Consider the following 13658-nt stretch of genomic DNA (forward strand, 5'->3'; position numbering starts at 1 on the left):
CTAGTGGCAAGACAGCCATGCTACCTCCATCTAGCAGTAAAGTGAAGGCCCTGCTCTGAGAGCCATGCCCATGAACACCAGGTCATTCTCTTCTGCCCAGCAAATGTTTACTGAGCTCCTAATACCCCTACTGCCTGCCAGACCCACTTTTGGGTGTTGGTGACGCAGCCATGAGCTGTGAGACCTAGTACCTGGCCTCATGCCTCTTAAATTCCACTCTATACACGGCTGGCAACTCAGTCTTTATTAACAGTTTCATTTTTGGGGTAACCAGTGCTAAGAGGTGGAAGGTTGGGGGCACCTTTGTGTGTGTTAAGGACCTCAGAGCATCCCCTCAGGAGAGAATAAATCCAATTTAGAACTTACATGGTGGTGGGATGGGAAGAGGAAGGGACACAGTATGTACAGAGGCTTAAGGGGATGCTGGAGGGCCTTCAGCAACAGGGCGTGGAGGTGCTGAAGAGGAAGTCGGGCAGAGTCAGCCACTGATCTGGACCCCCTCAGCCTCGGCCAGAGGGTAGATCTCAATGGCTTCCACCAGGGGCAGCGCCTCCACGGCAGTCTCCATCACAGCCAAGCCAACAGCAGCCTCTGCCTCTGCCAACTGCTGCCGCACAGCTGCCTGATGCTGCTGCTGATGGGTCTTGCGGTGCTTCCAGAGGTTGGAGAACGAGCGGTAGCTCTTGCCACAGTCAGGGCAGGAGTAGGGTCGTTCGCCAGTGTGGATGCGGCGATGTTCTGCCAGGCGCATGGAGATGGCAAAGGCCTTGCCACACACTTCACAGGCAAAGGGCCGCTCACCTGTGTGCAGGCGCCGGTGGTCTTTCAGGTGGGTACTCTGACGGAACGCTTTGCCACAGTCTGGACATGGGTACGGCCGCTCACCTGTGTGGATGCGCCGGTGCACCTGCAGTGACGTCTCTGTGCTGAACAGCTTCTTGCACTCGCTGCACTCTAGACCCCGGCGGCGGGCAGGGGCCACAGGGGATGCCGCAGAAGTGCCTCCGAGGGCTGCGGGAGAGGCAACTGGTGCACGAGTGGCCCGTGGGGCTCGAGGGGCAGGGGGCTCCTTAGCTAGAACCTCTCCAGGCCCAGCAGCTGCATGGGCCGCCTCATGTGCCTGCAGCCGAGCAGCTGAGCCCACTTTCTTGCCACAGGTGCCACACTCAAAGCGCCGCGGGGCCTGGGCAGCAGCAGCTGCACAGCGGTGCTCCCGGAGCCTCAGTGAGGAGGGGAAGGCAGCCCCACAGGATGTGCAGCGGTGGGGCTGGCGCCCAGCATGGACCACAAGCTGGTGCACCTCCAGCAGCCGGCGCAGTAAGAAGGAGCGGGGGCACTCGCGACACTTATAGGGGTATTCACCTGTGTGATGGTAGCGGTGCATCAGCAGGCGGTAAGGGCGGTGAAAACGCACCCCACATTCCTGGCAGCGGTAGGGGAAGTGCTGGGCATGCACCAAGCGGTGCTGCCTCAGCGTGGAGCTTTGCGTGAAAGCCTTGCCACAGTCCCCACACCGGTAGGGCCGCTCTCCTGTGTGTGTAAGCCGGTGGCGGGCCAGGTTAGCAGGCGAGTTGAAGGGCTTGGAGCAGTCAGGGCAAGGGAAGGGCCGCTCCCCTGTGTGCGTACGCAGGTGATTACGCACGTGAGACTTCTTCTTGAACATCTTGCCACAAATGCTGCATTTATGGCGCCGCTCCAGCCGATGCACAAAACGTTGGTGTCGGGTCAGTTGCAAGGCCTTTCCAAATTCACGGCTGCACAGGAGGCAGCGGTAGGTGCCTGGGGCAGTGGGCCCTGCTGAGGTCTCCTCGGACACAGGGGGCTCAGGAGCCTCTGGCTCTCCAGTCTCTGCTGGAGCTGGCTCAGAGAAACCAATGACAGGCTCCTCTGGTGGGACTGGTGTTGTGGGCAAAGGAACACCCCCTACCCCATGAGTACGCCGGTGATAAAGGAACTTGGTAAGGTTGACAAACGTCTTTCCACATGGACACGAATGCAGAGGATTCGGGGTGTGGGCTCGCCGGTGGGCCAGGAGGAGGGCTTCTGTGCCAAAGGCCAGGCCACAGTCTACGCACAGGAAGTGTGACTCGCTGCTGTGGTCACCAAGGTGCTGGTCCAGACTGGAAGGGCTAGGGAAGACACGACTGCACAGGGGGCACTTAAAGACACCCTCCCGGTGACTCCGCAGGTGCTGCTGTAGCTGGTGTGGCGAGAGAAAGAGCTGGTCACAGGCTGAGCAGAAGAGCTCCTGTGTGGCTGCCCCGCCTGCTTCTCCACTGTTGTTCCTTCGGGCCCTGCGTCCCCGACGATCCCGCCCAATGGCTTCGCCATTGCGCAGCTCATAACTGTGGTCAGAAGCTGGCAAGGGGTCAGGCTGAGACACAGGCACCTCTGCAGGTGATGAGGCCTGCATCTCCTGCTGTAGGGCAGGCTCCTGAGACTCCGGGACAGGAGCAGGAAAGTGAGTGGCCTGGTGCTCCAGGAAATCCGCTGGCAGCTGGAAGAGCTGGGAGCATTCAGAGCACTTGTAGAGCAGCAGCTCCACCTCAGTCACCACCTCAGTGGTGGTGGTGGCAGCGGCAGATGGGACAGCCGCCCCTTCTCCACCCTCTTCTGCCTTGCGGTATGAGTGCTCCACAGCCACGCGGGCCTGGCCCATGGGAGGCCCTAGAACAACTGGGGACCCCAGGACAACAGGGGCAGGAGCTTTGGTGGGCGTGGCCCGGAGGTGTGTCTGCCGGTGGTTCAGCCAGAGCTCCTGGCTGGCAAAAAGAGCCTTGCAATCCACACACTCGTAGTGGATGGTGCTGGAGCTCAAGGGTGGTGCCTTGGGTGGTGGCTCAGGTGGCAGTGCCTCCTGGGGTGCCATCATTTTCAGGTGCAGCTCCTGGTGCTCCAGGAGCTGGCTGGGTGACATCAGCAGTTGACCGCACTCCAGGCACTGGTACTGGCTCTCCTGCACAAGGGTCTGATAGAGGCCTGTGCCTGAGGCTGCCTCCGTGGCCACACTGACTCCAGGGTCAGCCACGCCCACCAGCTCAAAGTGCTGCTGAGGCACGTGGGAGTTTTGGTGCATAAGCACCTCTTCCAGGGATCCATAAAGCTGGTTGCACTCAGAGCAGACATAGCGGTGCTCAATGTACAGGACTGTCTCTTCTGACTCCTCAGTCATGGCAGCAGCAAGGCCCTGGGCTGGAAGAAGGGACAATGGGGACAAACCAGTTAGGTCACTGATTCCTCAGCTCTTCCCTTTATCACTCTCCACTCCTAATACCTTAGATCACTTCTCCCTAACTTCTTCCCTTGATTTTTAAAATTCTGCCTCCCTCTCTCCTAATAATCCTTCCTCCCTTCAACCTAATAAATACCAAACACAAAATCTTCCAGGTAATCCCTTCCCCAGGAAATCTACCCACAGTCTCACCTCTGAATCAACTTGCATCAAACTCCACCCCCAGGTCCTTGTCACCCTTCCAGTCCCCTCATCTCCCACACCTCTCAGTGGGTCCCACAGCTTGGCCCAGCACACTGGAACCTCCACTTAAACTTCCTTCCACTGACTTCTTTTCTTAGCAACTCATGTCATCCCATTCCTCTCCAAGGTACCCAAATGAAAACTCATATAGGCCTTTCCCACCTGTTTCTCCCAGCAACACCCCTCCCATGGGCTCCACTCCTTCTCCCAGGTTCTCAGACTTCTTTTTATACCCAGACCACTCAAACTGCCCAATGCCCCACCACTCCACTTTCAGCACTGTACACAGTGCCAACCCTCCCCTTTACATGCAACCCCCGTTACCCACTAACTCTTCCTCAGGTGCCCAGATTCCTCACATCAAACTATCCCTTCCTGGCAATCAAATTTTCCTCACACTGCCCTAACCCATCTCCACACTCAGACTTTGCCCACCTTAACCACTTCATGATACCCAGCCTTGTTTAATTACTTAACCTCCTCTACAAATCAAGGCCTTCTCCTACAACCCCAACCCCCTATCCAGAATACCCAGACCCATTTTCACAAACGCCTACTCCTCGCTTCAGACCTAGAACCTCCCACCACCCTAACTCCTGTCTCCAGGCTATCTATCCACTCTTTATATTCATCACCTCTTCTTTGTACCAAGACCAAACTGACAACTCTAATCCCCTCTGGGATACCCAGATCCCCTCTTCCCATTGATTTAAGCCCTTCCTGTTCATACATAGTCACTCATTCAGGGACACCCATATCTTCACTTCATATCAACCTATCAACCTCCTGCCAACAGGCCCACCCTAATCCATCCAAGGAATATCCAGATTCTCCTTCACATTATTAACCTAATCTTTTTTAATTTGCTAAAAGACCCAACTCAACCTCACCCATTCTAGGGATGCTCAGACCCTCCTCTTCCTAGCAACATAACTCCTCTTCTTTTCGTAAAGATCCACACACACTCTAACCCATTCCAGAGATATGCAGACCATCCTTCACAATGGCTTAAGTTCCTTTACACTCACCCCTCTCGGTGCCCAAATCCCCTTTAGGGATACCCGAACCTCCTATTCTCATACAGAACCCTTATCACCACCCTAATCCAGCAGACCCCTCTTCCTCACACTCAAACCCCTCTCACCAGCCTACTACTCTAGGGGGTACTCAGACCCCCAACGTCTTAGCAACCTAACATCTCAGTCTCATTCCAGGAATTCCCAGACACTTCTCACTTTAGCACACAGATCTCTCCCACTTTACTTCCTCTCCTTCCAATAACCAAATCCCATCTTCACCTTGGCCTAATTACCTGGACTTATAAAAGACCACCTTCCCTAGCTCATTCCAGGGACACCCAGACACCCTTTTAACATACACATAACCCTTTTTTGTACAGAGACCCCTCTTCACGCATTCCAAGGGTACCCAACCTCCCGATGGTAAATACATCCCGTATACCCAATGTACCCACATTGGTTTAAGGTTTCTTCACATTAATTTAACCTTATCCTTTACAACTGGACTCCTCCTTAGCTCTAAAGCGCTCCCTTGGGGTATCTATTTCCTAATACCTTTCCACACCAAGACCCCTCTCACCGCCCCAATTCTTTCCAGGAAGAACTATTTCCCCCCTTGGTTAACTTAATTATCTTTCTCACACGCTAAGCCCCTCACCGGGCACCCCAGTACCGTCTAACCGGCCCAGCCCCTTCGTCCTGGACTTAACACGCCACCAAGTCATTTACCCCAAACCCTAGGGAGCTTGCGGAGCCCTCCTGGGGCAGCTCTGAGGCCTCCCCTTCCCGCCCAGGTGTCCCGCCAAGGCCCCAGCCCGAGCCCCGCTCCTCCTCACTCAGCCCGCATGCGACTACATTCCCCTTCCCCACCCGCCGCCCCGGCCAGGCCCCCGCCCGGCCGCCCGCGCGCTCGGTCGGCGGTTGGTGCCGCTCCGCCCTAACTGCCCGGCGCGCGCTCCCTCAAGCCCTCAGTGCGCAGGCGGACTGGCGACAGGAGGCCGCGGCGGCAGGGAGGGCAGCCCGGCCAGCCTCCGCGCGCCCGCTCGCACTCACCTGCCTCCGCCGTCTCGCCCGCCCCGGGCCCGGGCGCGGGCCACGGATTCCCTTGCACGGCCACCCTAGCGCTGCGCCCGCTCTAGCTCTCGCCGTCGCCTCTCGCCTGCTCCGCAGCCTCGCTCTCACCCCCAGCTAGCCTCAGCAACGCCCCTCCCACCTTCTTCCTCGGCCGCCGTGCAGACGGCCGGATGCAACCAATCATCGTCCGCTCAGGACCTACCGTTCGGCCAATCGACGTTTATGCCTCTGAGGTTTGAGCCAATAGTGAAGAGCGTCGAGATTCCCCGCAGCGCCCAACCAATCCTTTAGCGACGTTCCCTCACCGGTCGGCCCTCGGGTGGATAGTACCCGCCCCTTTAATCCTCCCTAGAGGATGCTCCTCCTCCTCCTCCTCGACTCCGCCTCCGACGGCTCCTGAAGGGAGCTCTGAGCGAAGGGCGGCGCGATGACGTCAGGCGGCGGAGCGCCGCCGTAGGCGCCATCTTGGGGATGCCGTGAGGGAGTCAGCGTTGGGGTCAGAGAGAGGGAAGGGGAGAGGCTGGGAAATTGAGGCGCGCGGCACCCTGGGGGTTGGAGCGGCGGATTGGAGGCACGGGAGCCTCCGTGGTTTCCCCGAGGGTCAGAGGGAGAAAGTGAAACCACTCAGCGCAATGGGAAAAGGGCAAACTGCAGCACCAGCCACATGGAGGGAGAAAAGGAAACCAAGACTCCAGACTCACTTTATTAAAAGGAGGGTAATGAAGGCAACAGGAAGAAACAGGGAGAAGACCGAGGGGACTTTTGGGAGGTGGCGAGAGGAGAAATGTCGGAGGGGAAGCAAGGAGAGCGGGGATATGGAGAAAAAGGAGCAGCAGGGACAGGCAATTTCATTGGAAGGAACAGGGAACGTGGCGGGTAGAGGACCTGAAGGACAATCGGGGTGAGAGCCTGAAGGAAGTGAGCAGGTAGCGCCTCCTTCCGGGGTGACTGACTCTTACAGTTACCATGTCTCCAAGGGCTCTGGCCATTCCTACTCACCTTGTTTCTGCGACGCTCGGTCTTGGGTGGGAGTTGCCCCAGTAAAAAGTTTCCAGGCAGGGCGCGGTAGCTCTCGCTTGTAATTCCAGCACTTTGGGAGGCTGAGGCGGGTGGATCATCTGAGGTCAGGTGTTCAAGACCCACCTGGCCAACATGTTGAAACCACTGTCTTTACTAAAAATACAAAAAATTAGCTGGGCATGGGCGTGTACTTGTAATCCCAGGAACTTGGGACGCCGAGGCCCGAGATTTGATTGCACCCAGGAGGCCGAGGTTGCAGTGAGCCGAAATCGCGCCAGTACGCTCAAGCCTGGGCGACAGAGCGAGACTCCATCTAAAAGAAAAAAAGATTTCCAGACCTACTCCCTGAACCCAAGCACAGAGGAGTTTCAATTTCTCGGATGAGGAAACTGAGTCTCAGAATTGGGTTATTTATTTATCTACCTGATGCCATTCATCAGTTTTGCTATGGCCATTTGGTCTCTAGATGCCCTATCTTTCTCGTGGATTAAATTCCCTAACACCAGGCCTGTACAGTTAAAACAGATTCCCGGATTGGAATCCGGGTTCTAGTAGAAGTTAACTGTCCTGTGCCTAAGTTTCTCATCTGTGAAATGGGGCTAATAGCCCATCTCATGGTGGTTTTGAGGTACAGAGTAAAAGATATTTTAGCTGGACGCAGTGGCTCACGCATGTAATCCCAATACTTTGGGAGGCTGAGGCAGGTGGATCACCTGTGGTCAGGAGTTCGAGACCAGCCAGCCAACATGGTGAAACCCTGTCTCTACTAAAAATACAAAAATCAGCCAGATAAGGTGGCATGTGCCTGTAATCCCAGCCACTTGGGAGGATGAGCCAGGAGAATCACTTGAACCCGGGAGGCGGAGGTTGCAGTTAGCTAAGATCGCACCATTGCACTCTAGCCTGGGGTACAGGAGCTGGAGTGCTTTTTTATCTCTGAAAAAAAAAAAAAAGATATCTGGATATCTAAAATTTATTTATTTATTTATTTATTGGAGACGGTCTCACTCTTGCCCACCACACAGGCTGGAGTGCAATGGCACGAGCTCTGCTCACTGCAACCTCTGCCTCCTGGGTTCAAGCGATTCTCCTGCCTTGGCCTCCCAAGTAGCCGGGTCTATGGTTGCACACCACCATGGGTGGCTAATTTTTGTATTTTTAGTGGAGACAGGGTTTTGCCATGTTTGCCAGGCTGGTCTTGAACTCTTAGCCTCAAGTTGATCCATATACCTTGACCTCCCGAAGTGCTGGGATTATAGGCATGAGCCACCATGCCCGGCTTTATTTTTTATTTATTTGTTTTTTTAGATGGAGTTTCGCTCTGTTGCCCAGGCTGGAGTGTAGTGGCACGATCTCAGTTCACTGCAACCTTCGCCTCCTGGGTTCAAGCAATTCTCTGCCTCCACCTCCCGATTAGCTGGGATTACAAACTCCCACCACCATTCCTGGCTAATTTTTTGGTATTTTTAGTAGAGATGGGGTTTCACCATCTTGACCAGGCTGGTCTTGAAATCCTGACCTCGCTACCCACCCACCTCGGCCTCCCAATGTGCTGGGTTTCTAGGCGTGATCCACTGCCACCAGGACTGCATTTTTTTTTTTTTTTTTCCAGAGATAGGGTCTCACCATGTTGCCCAGGCTGGTCTTGGAACTCTGGGCTCAAGCCATCCTGCCTTGGCCTCTTAAAATGGTAGGATTACATGTATGAGCCACTGTGCCTGGCCAGTTGTTATTTTTATTAGTATCTCAGGAAACCTAATAATAATAACTAATATCTCTTGAGGGTATTATGACATGCTAGGTATTATGCTCAGTGCTTACGTGCATTATTCAGTTTAATCCTCTCAACTATGCTATGAGGGAGAAACTGTCATGCTGACTTTACAAACATCGAGGCCTAGAGAAGTAACTAGTCATAGTTCCCATAGTTAGGAAGAGTTGGGATTCCAACCCAGGAGTTGACCTCAAGGTCTACACTCTTGGCCCCCCGGCTCACCTGCTTGGCAGGTGGGAAGTTCAAGTGGTTGCATGTTGAAGGCATGAATGCAAGAAGTAAAGAGTTGGTGGAAATTAGTGAGCTAAAGCTAGGCCCTGCCTGCTCTGAAGCAGTCTGGGTTTGTCTTAGAGCAAAATTACCTGGGGTAGGTACCAAATTAGTGGAAGCCATGCTCAGTCTTTGACAGACTGTGTGGTGTTGGGCAGATTCTTGCTCCTGCTGAAACCTCCTTTTCCCCACTTGAAAAAAATCTGAGGATGAGGCCAGGTGCGGCAGCTCAGCCTATAATCCCAGCACTTTGGGAGACCAAAGTGGGCAGATCACCTGAGGTCGGGAGTTAGAGACCAGCCTGACCAACATGGAGAAACCCTGTCTCTACTAAACATAAAAAATTAGCCGGGGGTGGTGGTACATGCCTGTAATCCCAGCTACTTGAGAGGCTGAGACAGGAGAATCACTTGAACCCGGAAGACGGAGGTTGCAGTGAGCCAAGATCGCACCATTGCACTCCAGCCTGGGCAGCAAGAGTGAAACACTGCCTCAAAAAAGAAAAGAAAATCTGAAGATCTGGGTGACTTCTCAGGCCTTTTGCTTGGACTTCCCAACTTGATTTGGGTTATGTAGGTCTGTCTTTCCAGATGATATAGGAATAAACTGAGGCCTGGACTTGTCCTTCTGGAGGTGATAGCACAGGACTGGCTAGGATTTTGGGCACACGTTGAATTTTGAGTGGATGGTGGTTTTTTTTTTTTTTTTTTGGAGATAAATCTTGCTCTGTCTCCTAGGCTGGAGTGTAGTGGCGTGATCATGGCTCACAGCAGCCTCCGCCTCCTGGGTTCAAGCGATTCTTGTGCCTCAGCCTCCCAATTAGCTGGAACTAAAGGAGTGTGCCAGTGGGCCTGGCTAATTTTTGTATTTTTAGTAGTGATGGGGTTTTGCCATGTTGGCCTGCCTGGTCTTGAACTCCCGACCCCAGGTGGTCCACCTGCTTTGGCCTCCTAAAGTGCTGGGGTTACAGGCGTGAGCCACTGCTCTAGTCAAGAGGATGGTGTTCTGTGTTGAGGTCCTGCATAAGTAAAGTCCTAAAGGCGAGTGTGAGTTTAGGCTTTTAAGCCTGACTGGAGCTGAGTGTGGGTGTTTGGGGGTTGGGTGTAGATGTTGACCAAGTGGGATAAGGAGGTGTGTGTAAAGTTGGCGGTCCTTCAGCGTCAGATGTATGTGTCAGATGTGTGTCCAGGATGTCCCACATGCCAGCCTGTAGAGGGCTTCCCGTGCCAGGCTGACGTGGTCCAGGAGTTTGCCATGTGTCAGCTGTGTGTTCGAGGCATGTGGTCACATGTGCTGTGGGCCACACGTGAGTGTGTCAGTGTCTCTTCCCCATCACGAGCATCGGGGGTGGTGGTGAGTCACGGGCTCAGCCTTCAGCACCAACTGTCATATTTCTTCCCCTCAAATTTCACCCCCCACCCAACCATGCACCACCCACCCCCACTCCAAGATCTGTGTCGCTTCTCTCTTCCATCCCCCTGCCCTGCTCGGCTCCTTCTGAAATGCTGCAGAGTGTTCTCTGGGAAGGAGTCTCCCACTTCTCCTGGCTCTGCCCTCCAGCTTTCTGTCCTTGTCCCATCCACCTTACCCACTGCCTCTCCGCTCCTGCGACTCCCTTCTCTCCACCCACTCATCTCTGAGGGTCCCAAGGATTTCTCTATGCATGACAGAGAATTCTCATACTCACCACCCATCCCCTCACCTCTATAGGAGCTACTTCTATTGGGGGAGGCTTCCCTCGCATCTCCAGGCTGGCAGCTCCTGCCTCAGTGGCTCTCTTATGTCTGTGAGCCACATCCTTGTCATTGTGGTCCCCTTGTGTCTATAGGCCTCCCTTGTTTCTGTGACCTTCTTCAGCTCTCCTTGGCTCTCTCCCTGCCCCTGTGGACTGCTCCCCATATCCGAGGAGTGCTTTCTGTTTCTGGGGGCCTCTCTCTAGTGTCTCTGGCTTCTCCCGTGTTTTCCTTCATGTGAGGTCTCTGTGTCCACACACTGTCCTGGTCTCCGAGGTCCTTTTGCTTGTCTCTGCAGGCTGCTCCCTTGTCTCCGTGGGCCTTTATTTCTTATCCCGGGGCTTTTCCTGTCCTTGCCCTTGTGGGGTTTGTGGGGTTTGTGGGCCTCGGCCCACTTCTCTGGACAGTCTTGATGGCTGTTTCTTCATTTCTCTTCATCTCTGTAGCCCTCTCCCTCCGTCTCAGTGGCATTCTCCCCAGGTCTCCTTGCCTCTCATCTCCGTGGGCTCCTGTGCCCAGGGCTGCCTGGGTAGGGCGGTGGCATGGGGTGGTAGAGGGGGTGGCCGGGGGGTGGGCCCTCCATCCAATGCAGCTTCTTCTCATCAACATTCTCCTTGCGGGGGCCCCCAGCCCCAACCAATACGGGCTCCACCTCCCCTGACTCCCCTCCCTCCTCGCTCTCTGCCTGCCTCCCTCCCTTCCTCCTCCCCACCCTCCTCCCTGCCTCCCTCCCTCCCTCCCTCTTCTCTCTCCCCCCGCCCCCCCTGTGATCCAGGACCCAGCGCGGGCGGCGGGCGGGCAGGCAGGCAGGCAGGCAGGCGGCGGCGGCCTCAGAGGGGAGACTGAGCAGTGGCGGCAGCCAGCGGCAGGGAGGCAGGCCCAGCCGGGGACTGGAGCCGACGGAGGCTTCTCACAGGAGACCAGGAGTCTATGGCCAGGCCCTCCCAGTGAGGCCCAGTGCCGGGAGCCCCTGGGACACCCCACCCTCCTCCGCCTTTCTCTTCCACCTGCTCCTCTCTATCCTCCTTTCCCTCCTCCCTGTCTCTCCACCTCATTTGCCCCCTTCTCGGCCTCTCCGGGTCTCCCAGCTCTCCATCCTCTCTAGCCCTCCACTCCGGGGCTCTTCCCCGCCCCCAGCATGCTTTTCCCGTGGGGGCTGAGGGCTTGAGGACTCGGGGGCCCTTGCCTCAACCAGGGCAGGGCCCAGGCTCCAGGGGGGAGGGGGGAAGGGGGCGGCCCCCTCCCCCAGCAGGCCCTCCCCTCCCCCACTTCTCCTGATGGCCGGCTTCCTTTTCTCCACCCAATCCTCGCCCCCTGTGGCCCCCCCAGGCCGGCCCGGCTAGGGGAGGGGGCAGGGGGCCCTTTCCCGGGCCGGCTTCCCCCTCCCCCGGCTTTGCCTGTGCCCCCCTTCCGTTTTCACCTTCCTCTCCTCCTTTCCTCCCTCCTTCCCCTCCATTTGCTCCTTCCTCCTCTCCTCTCTCCCCTTCTCTCCTCCATTTTCTCCTTTCCCCTTCTTCCCTTCCCCGGCCCGCCCTCTCCTCTTCCACCTGTCCTTCCTCCCTGCTCCTGTGGAGCCACCGTTTTGGATTAGTTGGGGGCCACCGCCAGCGGCGGGGGAGGGGGCCCTGTGGACTGCCCTCTCCCCCCGCCCAGCCCCACTGCCACCCAGCGCCGCCGGAGCACCTCCCGCTGTCGGTCCTCGGGCCTCGAGGGAGCCCAGCCCTCCGTCCCACCAGGATCCGTGAGTGTCTGCAGGGCGGGGATTGGGCTGGGTTCTGGGTCCTGGAAGGCTGGGCTCGGTGCTGCCTGGCGGGTGGGGGGGGGCACATTCTCCCCGTTCTCTGGACTGGCAAGTACCCTCCCCCACTAGGGGCCTGCTCTGCACCCTCCATCTCCTCAGCCTCCATTCACCTCAACCTCTTCTCGCCCCTTCTTCTGTGTACACAGCTCACTGCCACCCTTGGCCCCCCAGCTTTCTTGGGTCCTAGGGGGCTGACTGCTCTTACTCCGGCTGTCACTTGCCCCAGACCCCTGGCATGTCCGTGCCCCTGCTGTCTCCAAGCCTTCGTCCTGGTCCCAGACTAGCTCTTTGCATTCCTCTGAGCCTCATCCTCTGCCTGTGGTGGGCCCTGGCCCTGTCCCCATCCCATCCAGTCTCTGTCTCCTGGAGATGTCTTTCCGTTTTTGAGCCCCCATTTCCTGTGTCTCTTGGGCCCAGTCTCTGACTCTGCCCAACTTCTCTCTTCCTTGCTGTTACCCCAGGCTGCTCTTGGCATGTCTCTGTTTAGATCCTGCTTTCTGTCCAAACTCCTTGCCCCTGGCTTCCCTCTTTCAGAGGCCCCCCTTAGCAGGTCTCCATCTACTTCTCCCTTTCCATTCTGTGCCTCTGCCCACCTCTTCCCCCTTTCTCTACCTCTGGGCTGGGAGGCTGTCTTCCCTCTCTCACTTTTCCACCTCCTTCCCCCAGATCCACTCTGGGTGCCTGGCTCCTCCGTCCCACCCTCCTTAGCTGCTGCCCCACCTTTCCATGGTCCATGGTGACTTTTCCTGGCTGGTCTGGCTCTTCCCACTCCTTTCCTCTCTCCCACTTCTGCATTACCTCGTGTGGCCTTTCTGCTCCCATTCCTTTCCCTGTCTGGAGGCTTTCGGGCCCTGGGATCGCCTGCTCCCCCACAGGGCATTCCTAAGTGTCTTGGGGTGGCTGTGCCTCTGTGTGGGCCTGGCCTCTCCTATAGGCGCTTGCCCTGTCCCTCCCTGTGCCCCTCTAGGGAACTCACTCCACCTCCCCACCTCGGTTTCCCTCCCTGACTCCCCCTTCCTCTCTCCCAGGTGCTTTTCCCCCTTGCCCCTTCCTTTTCTATGGGCTTGCCGTACAACTCTGACATACTGTCTCTCTCTTTCTGACCGGCCCTCTTTGCAGAGTTTGGCCATTTCTCTCCTTCTCCCAAGTCTTGTGCCTGCTGCTATTTCTTTATCTTCTCCCTCAACCCATGTGCCTTTGCTGGCCCTCCTTGCCTCTCACTTTCGCTGATGTCTCTCCTTTGCCCACTTGTCTGTCTCTCTCCATGGAGGGCCCCTGTTGCTCAGCTCTCTGCTGGGTTTTGACTTTTATCTGGCTTTGCCCAGCCTCTGGGTCTGTGAGTCCTGGGTCACCTGGCACCCTGACTCTGTCCCTTTTGGTGTCTTGCTTCTAGGCTGTGTCTGTCTCTTACTTTCTCACTTAGCCTCAGTTCCTACCTCTTGGACTTTCTATGTGTATCTCTGTGTCCACCTGCTGCCCCTTCAACCCTGTC

At 56.4% G+C, this 13658-nt stretch overlaps 2 protein-coding genes across 9 annotated transcripts in view; one reads left to right on the forward strand and one right to left on the reverse strand.

Moving 5' to 3' along the window:
- Positions 1-223: 223 nt before the first annotated feature.
- On the reverse strand, positions 224-6754 carry ZNF574 (zinc finger protein 574). Of its 2 annotated transcripts, none has more exons than XM_032249251.1 (2): positions 6568-6754; positions 224-3192 (listed from the first exon to the last, which is right to left on the reverse strand). In XM_032249251.1, the coding sequence occupies exon 2, from the start codon at positions 3170-3172 to the stop codon at positions 479-481; it is 2694 nt and encodes an 897-aa protein (XP_032105142.1). In that variant the 5' UTR covers positions 3173-3192; positions 6568-6754; the 3' UTR covers positions 224-478. The 2 variants fall into 2 exon arrangements, with proteins under 2 accessions (XP_032105142.1, XP_032105141.1); XM_032249250.1 differs by lacking the exon at positions 6568-6754 and adding an exon at positions 5548-5722.
- A 4386-nt stretch (positions 6755-11140) lies between these two features.
- Positions 11141-13658, forward strand: part of GRIK5 (glutamate ionotropic receptor kainate type subunit 5) — a 73828-nt gene continuing 71310 nt past the window's right edge. For 3 of the 7 annotated variants that reach the window (XM_032249234.1, XM_032249235.1, XM_032249238.1), the window contains exon 1: positions 11141-12106. The gene's annotated coding sequence lies outside the window, so the exon portion shown is untranslated. The remainder of the gene's footprint in view (positions 12107-13658) is intronic. The other 4 variants (XM_032249236.1, XM_032249237.1, XM_032249239.1 and 1 more) reach the window with 2 other exon arrangements.

The sequence above is a fragment of the Sapajus apella genome, unplaced genomic scaffold, assembly GCF_009761245.1.
Source record: "Sapajus apella isolate SASKATOON/1434 unplaced genomic scaffold, GSC_monkey_1.0 scaffold68, whole genome shotgun sequence".
Lineage (NCBI taxonomy): Eukaryota > Metazoa > Chordata > Mammalia > Primates > Cebidae > Sapajus > Sapajus apella.

Coding starts and splice junctions, on each gene's coding strand:
- ZNF574 (XM_032249251.1), bottom strand. CDS start 3,172: ATGACTGAGGAGTCAGAAGAGACAGTCCTGTACATTGAGCACCGCTAT.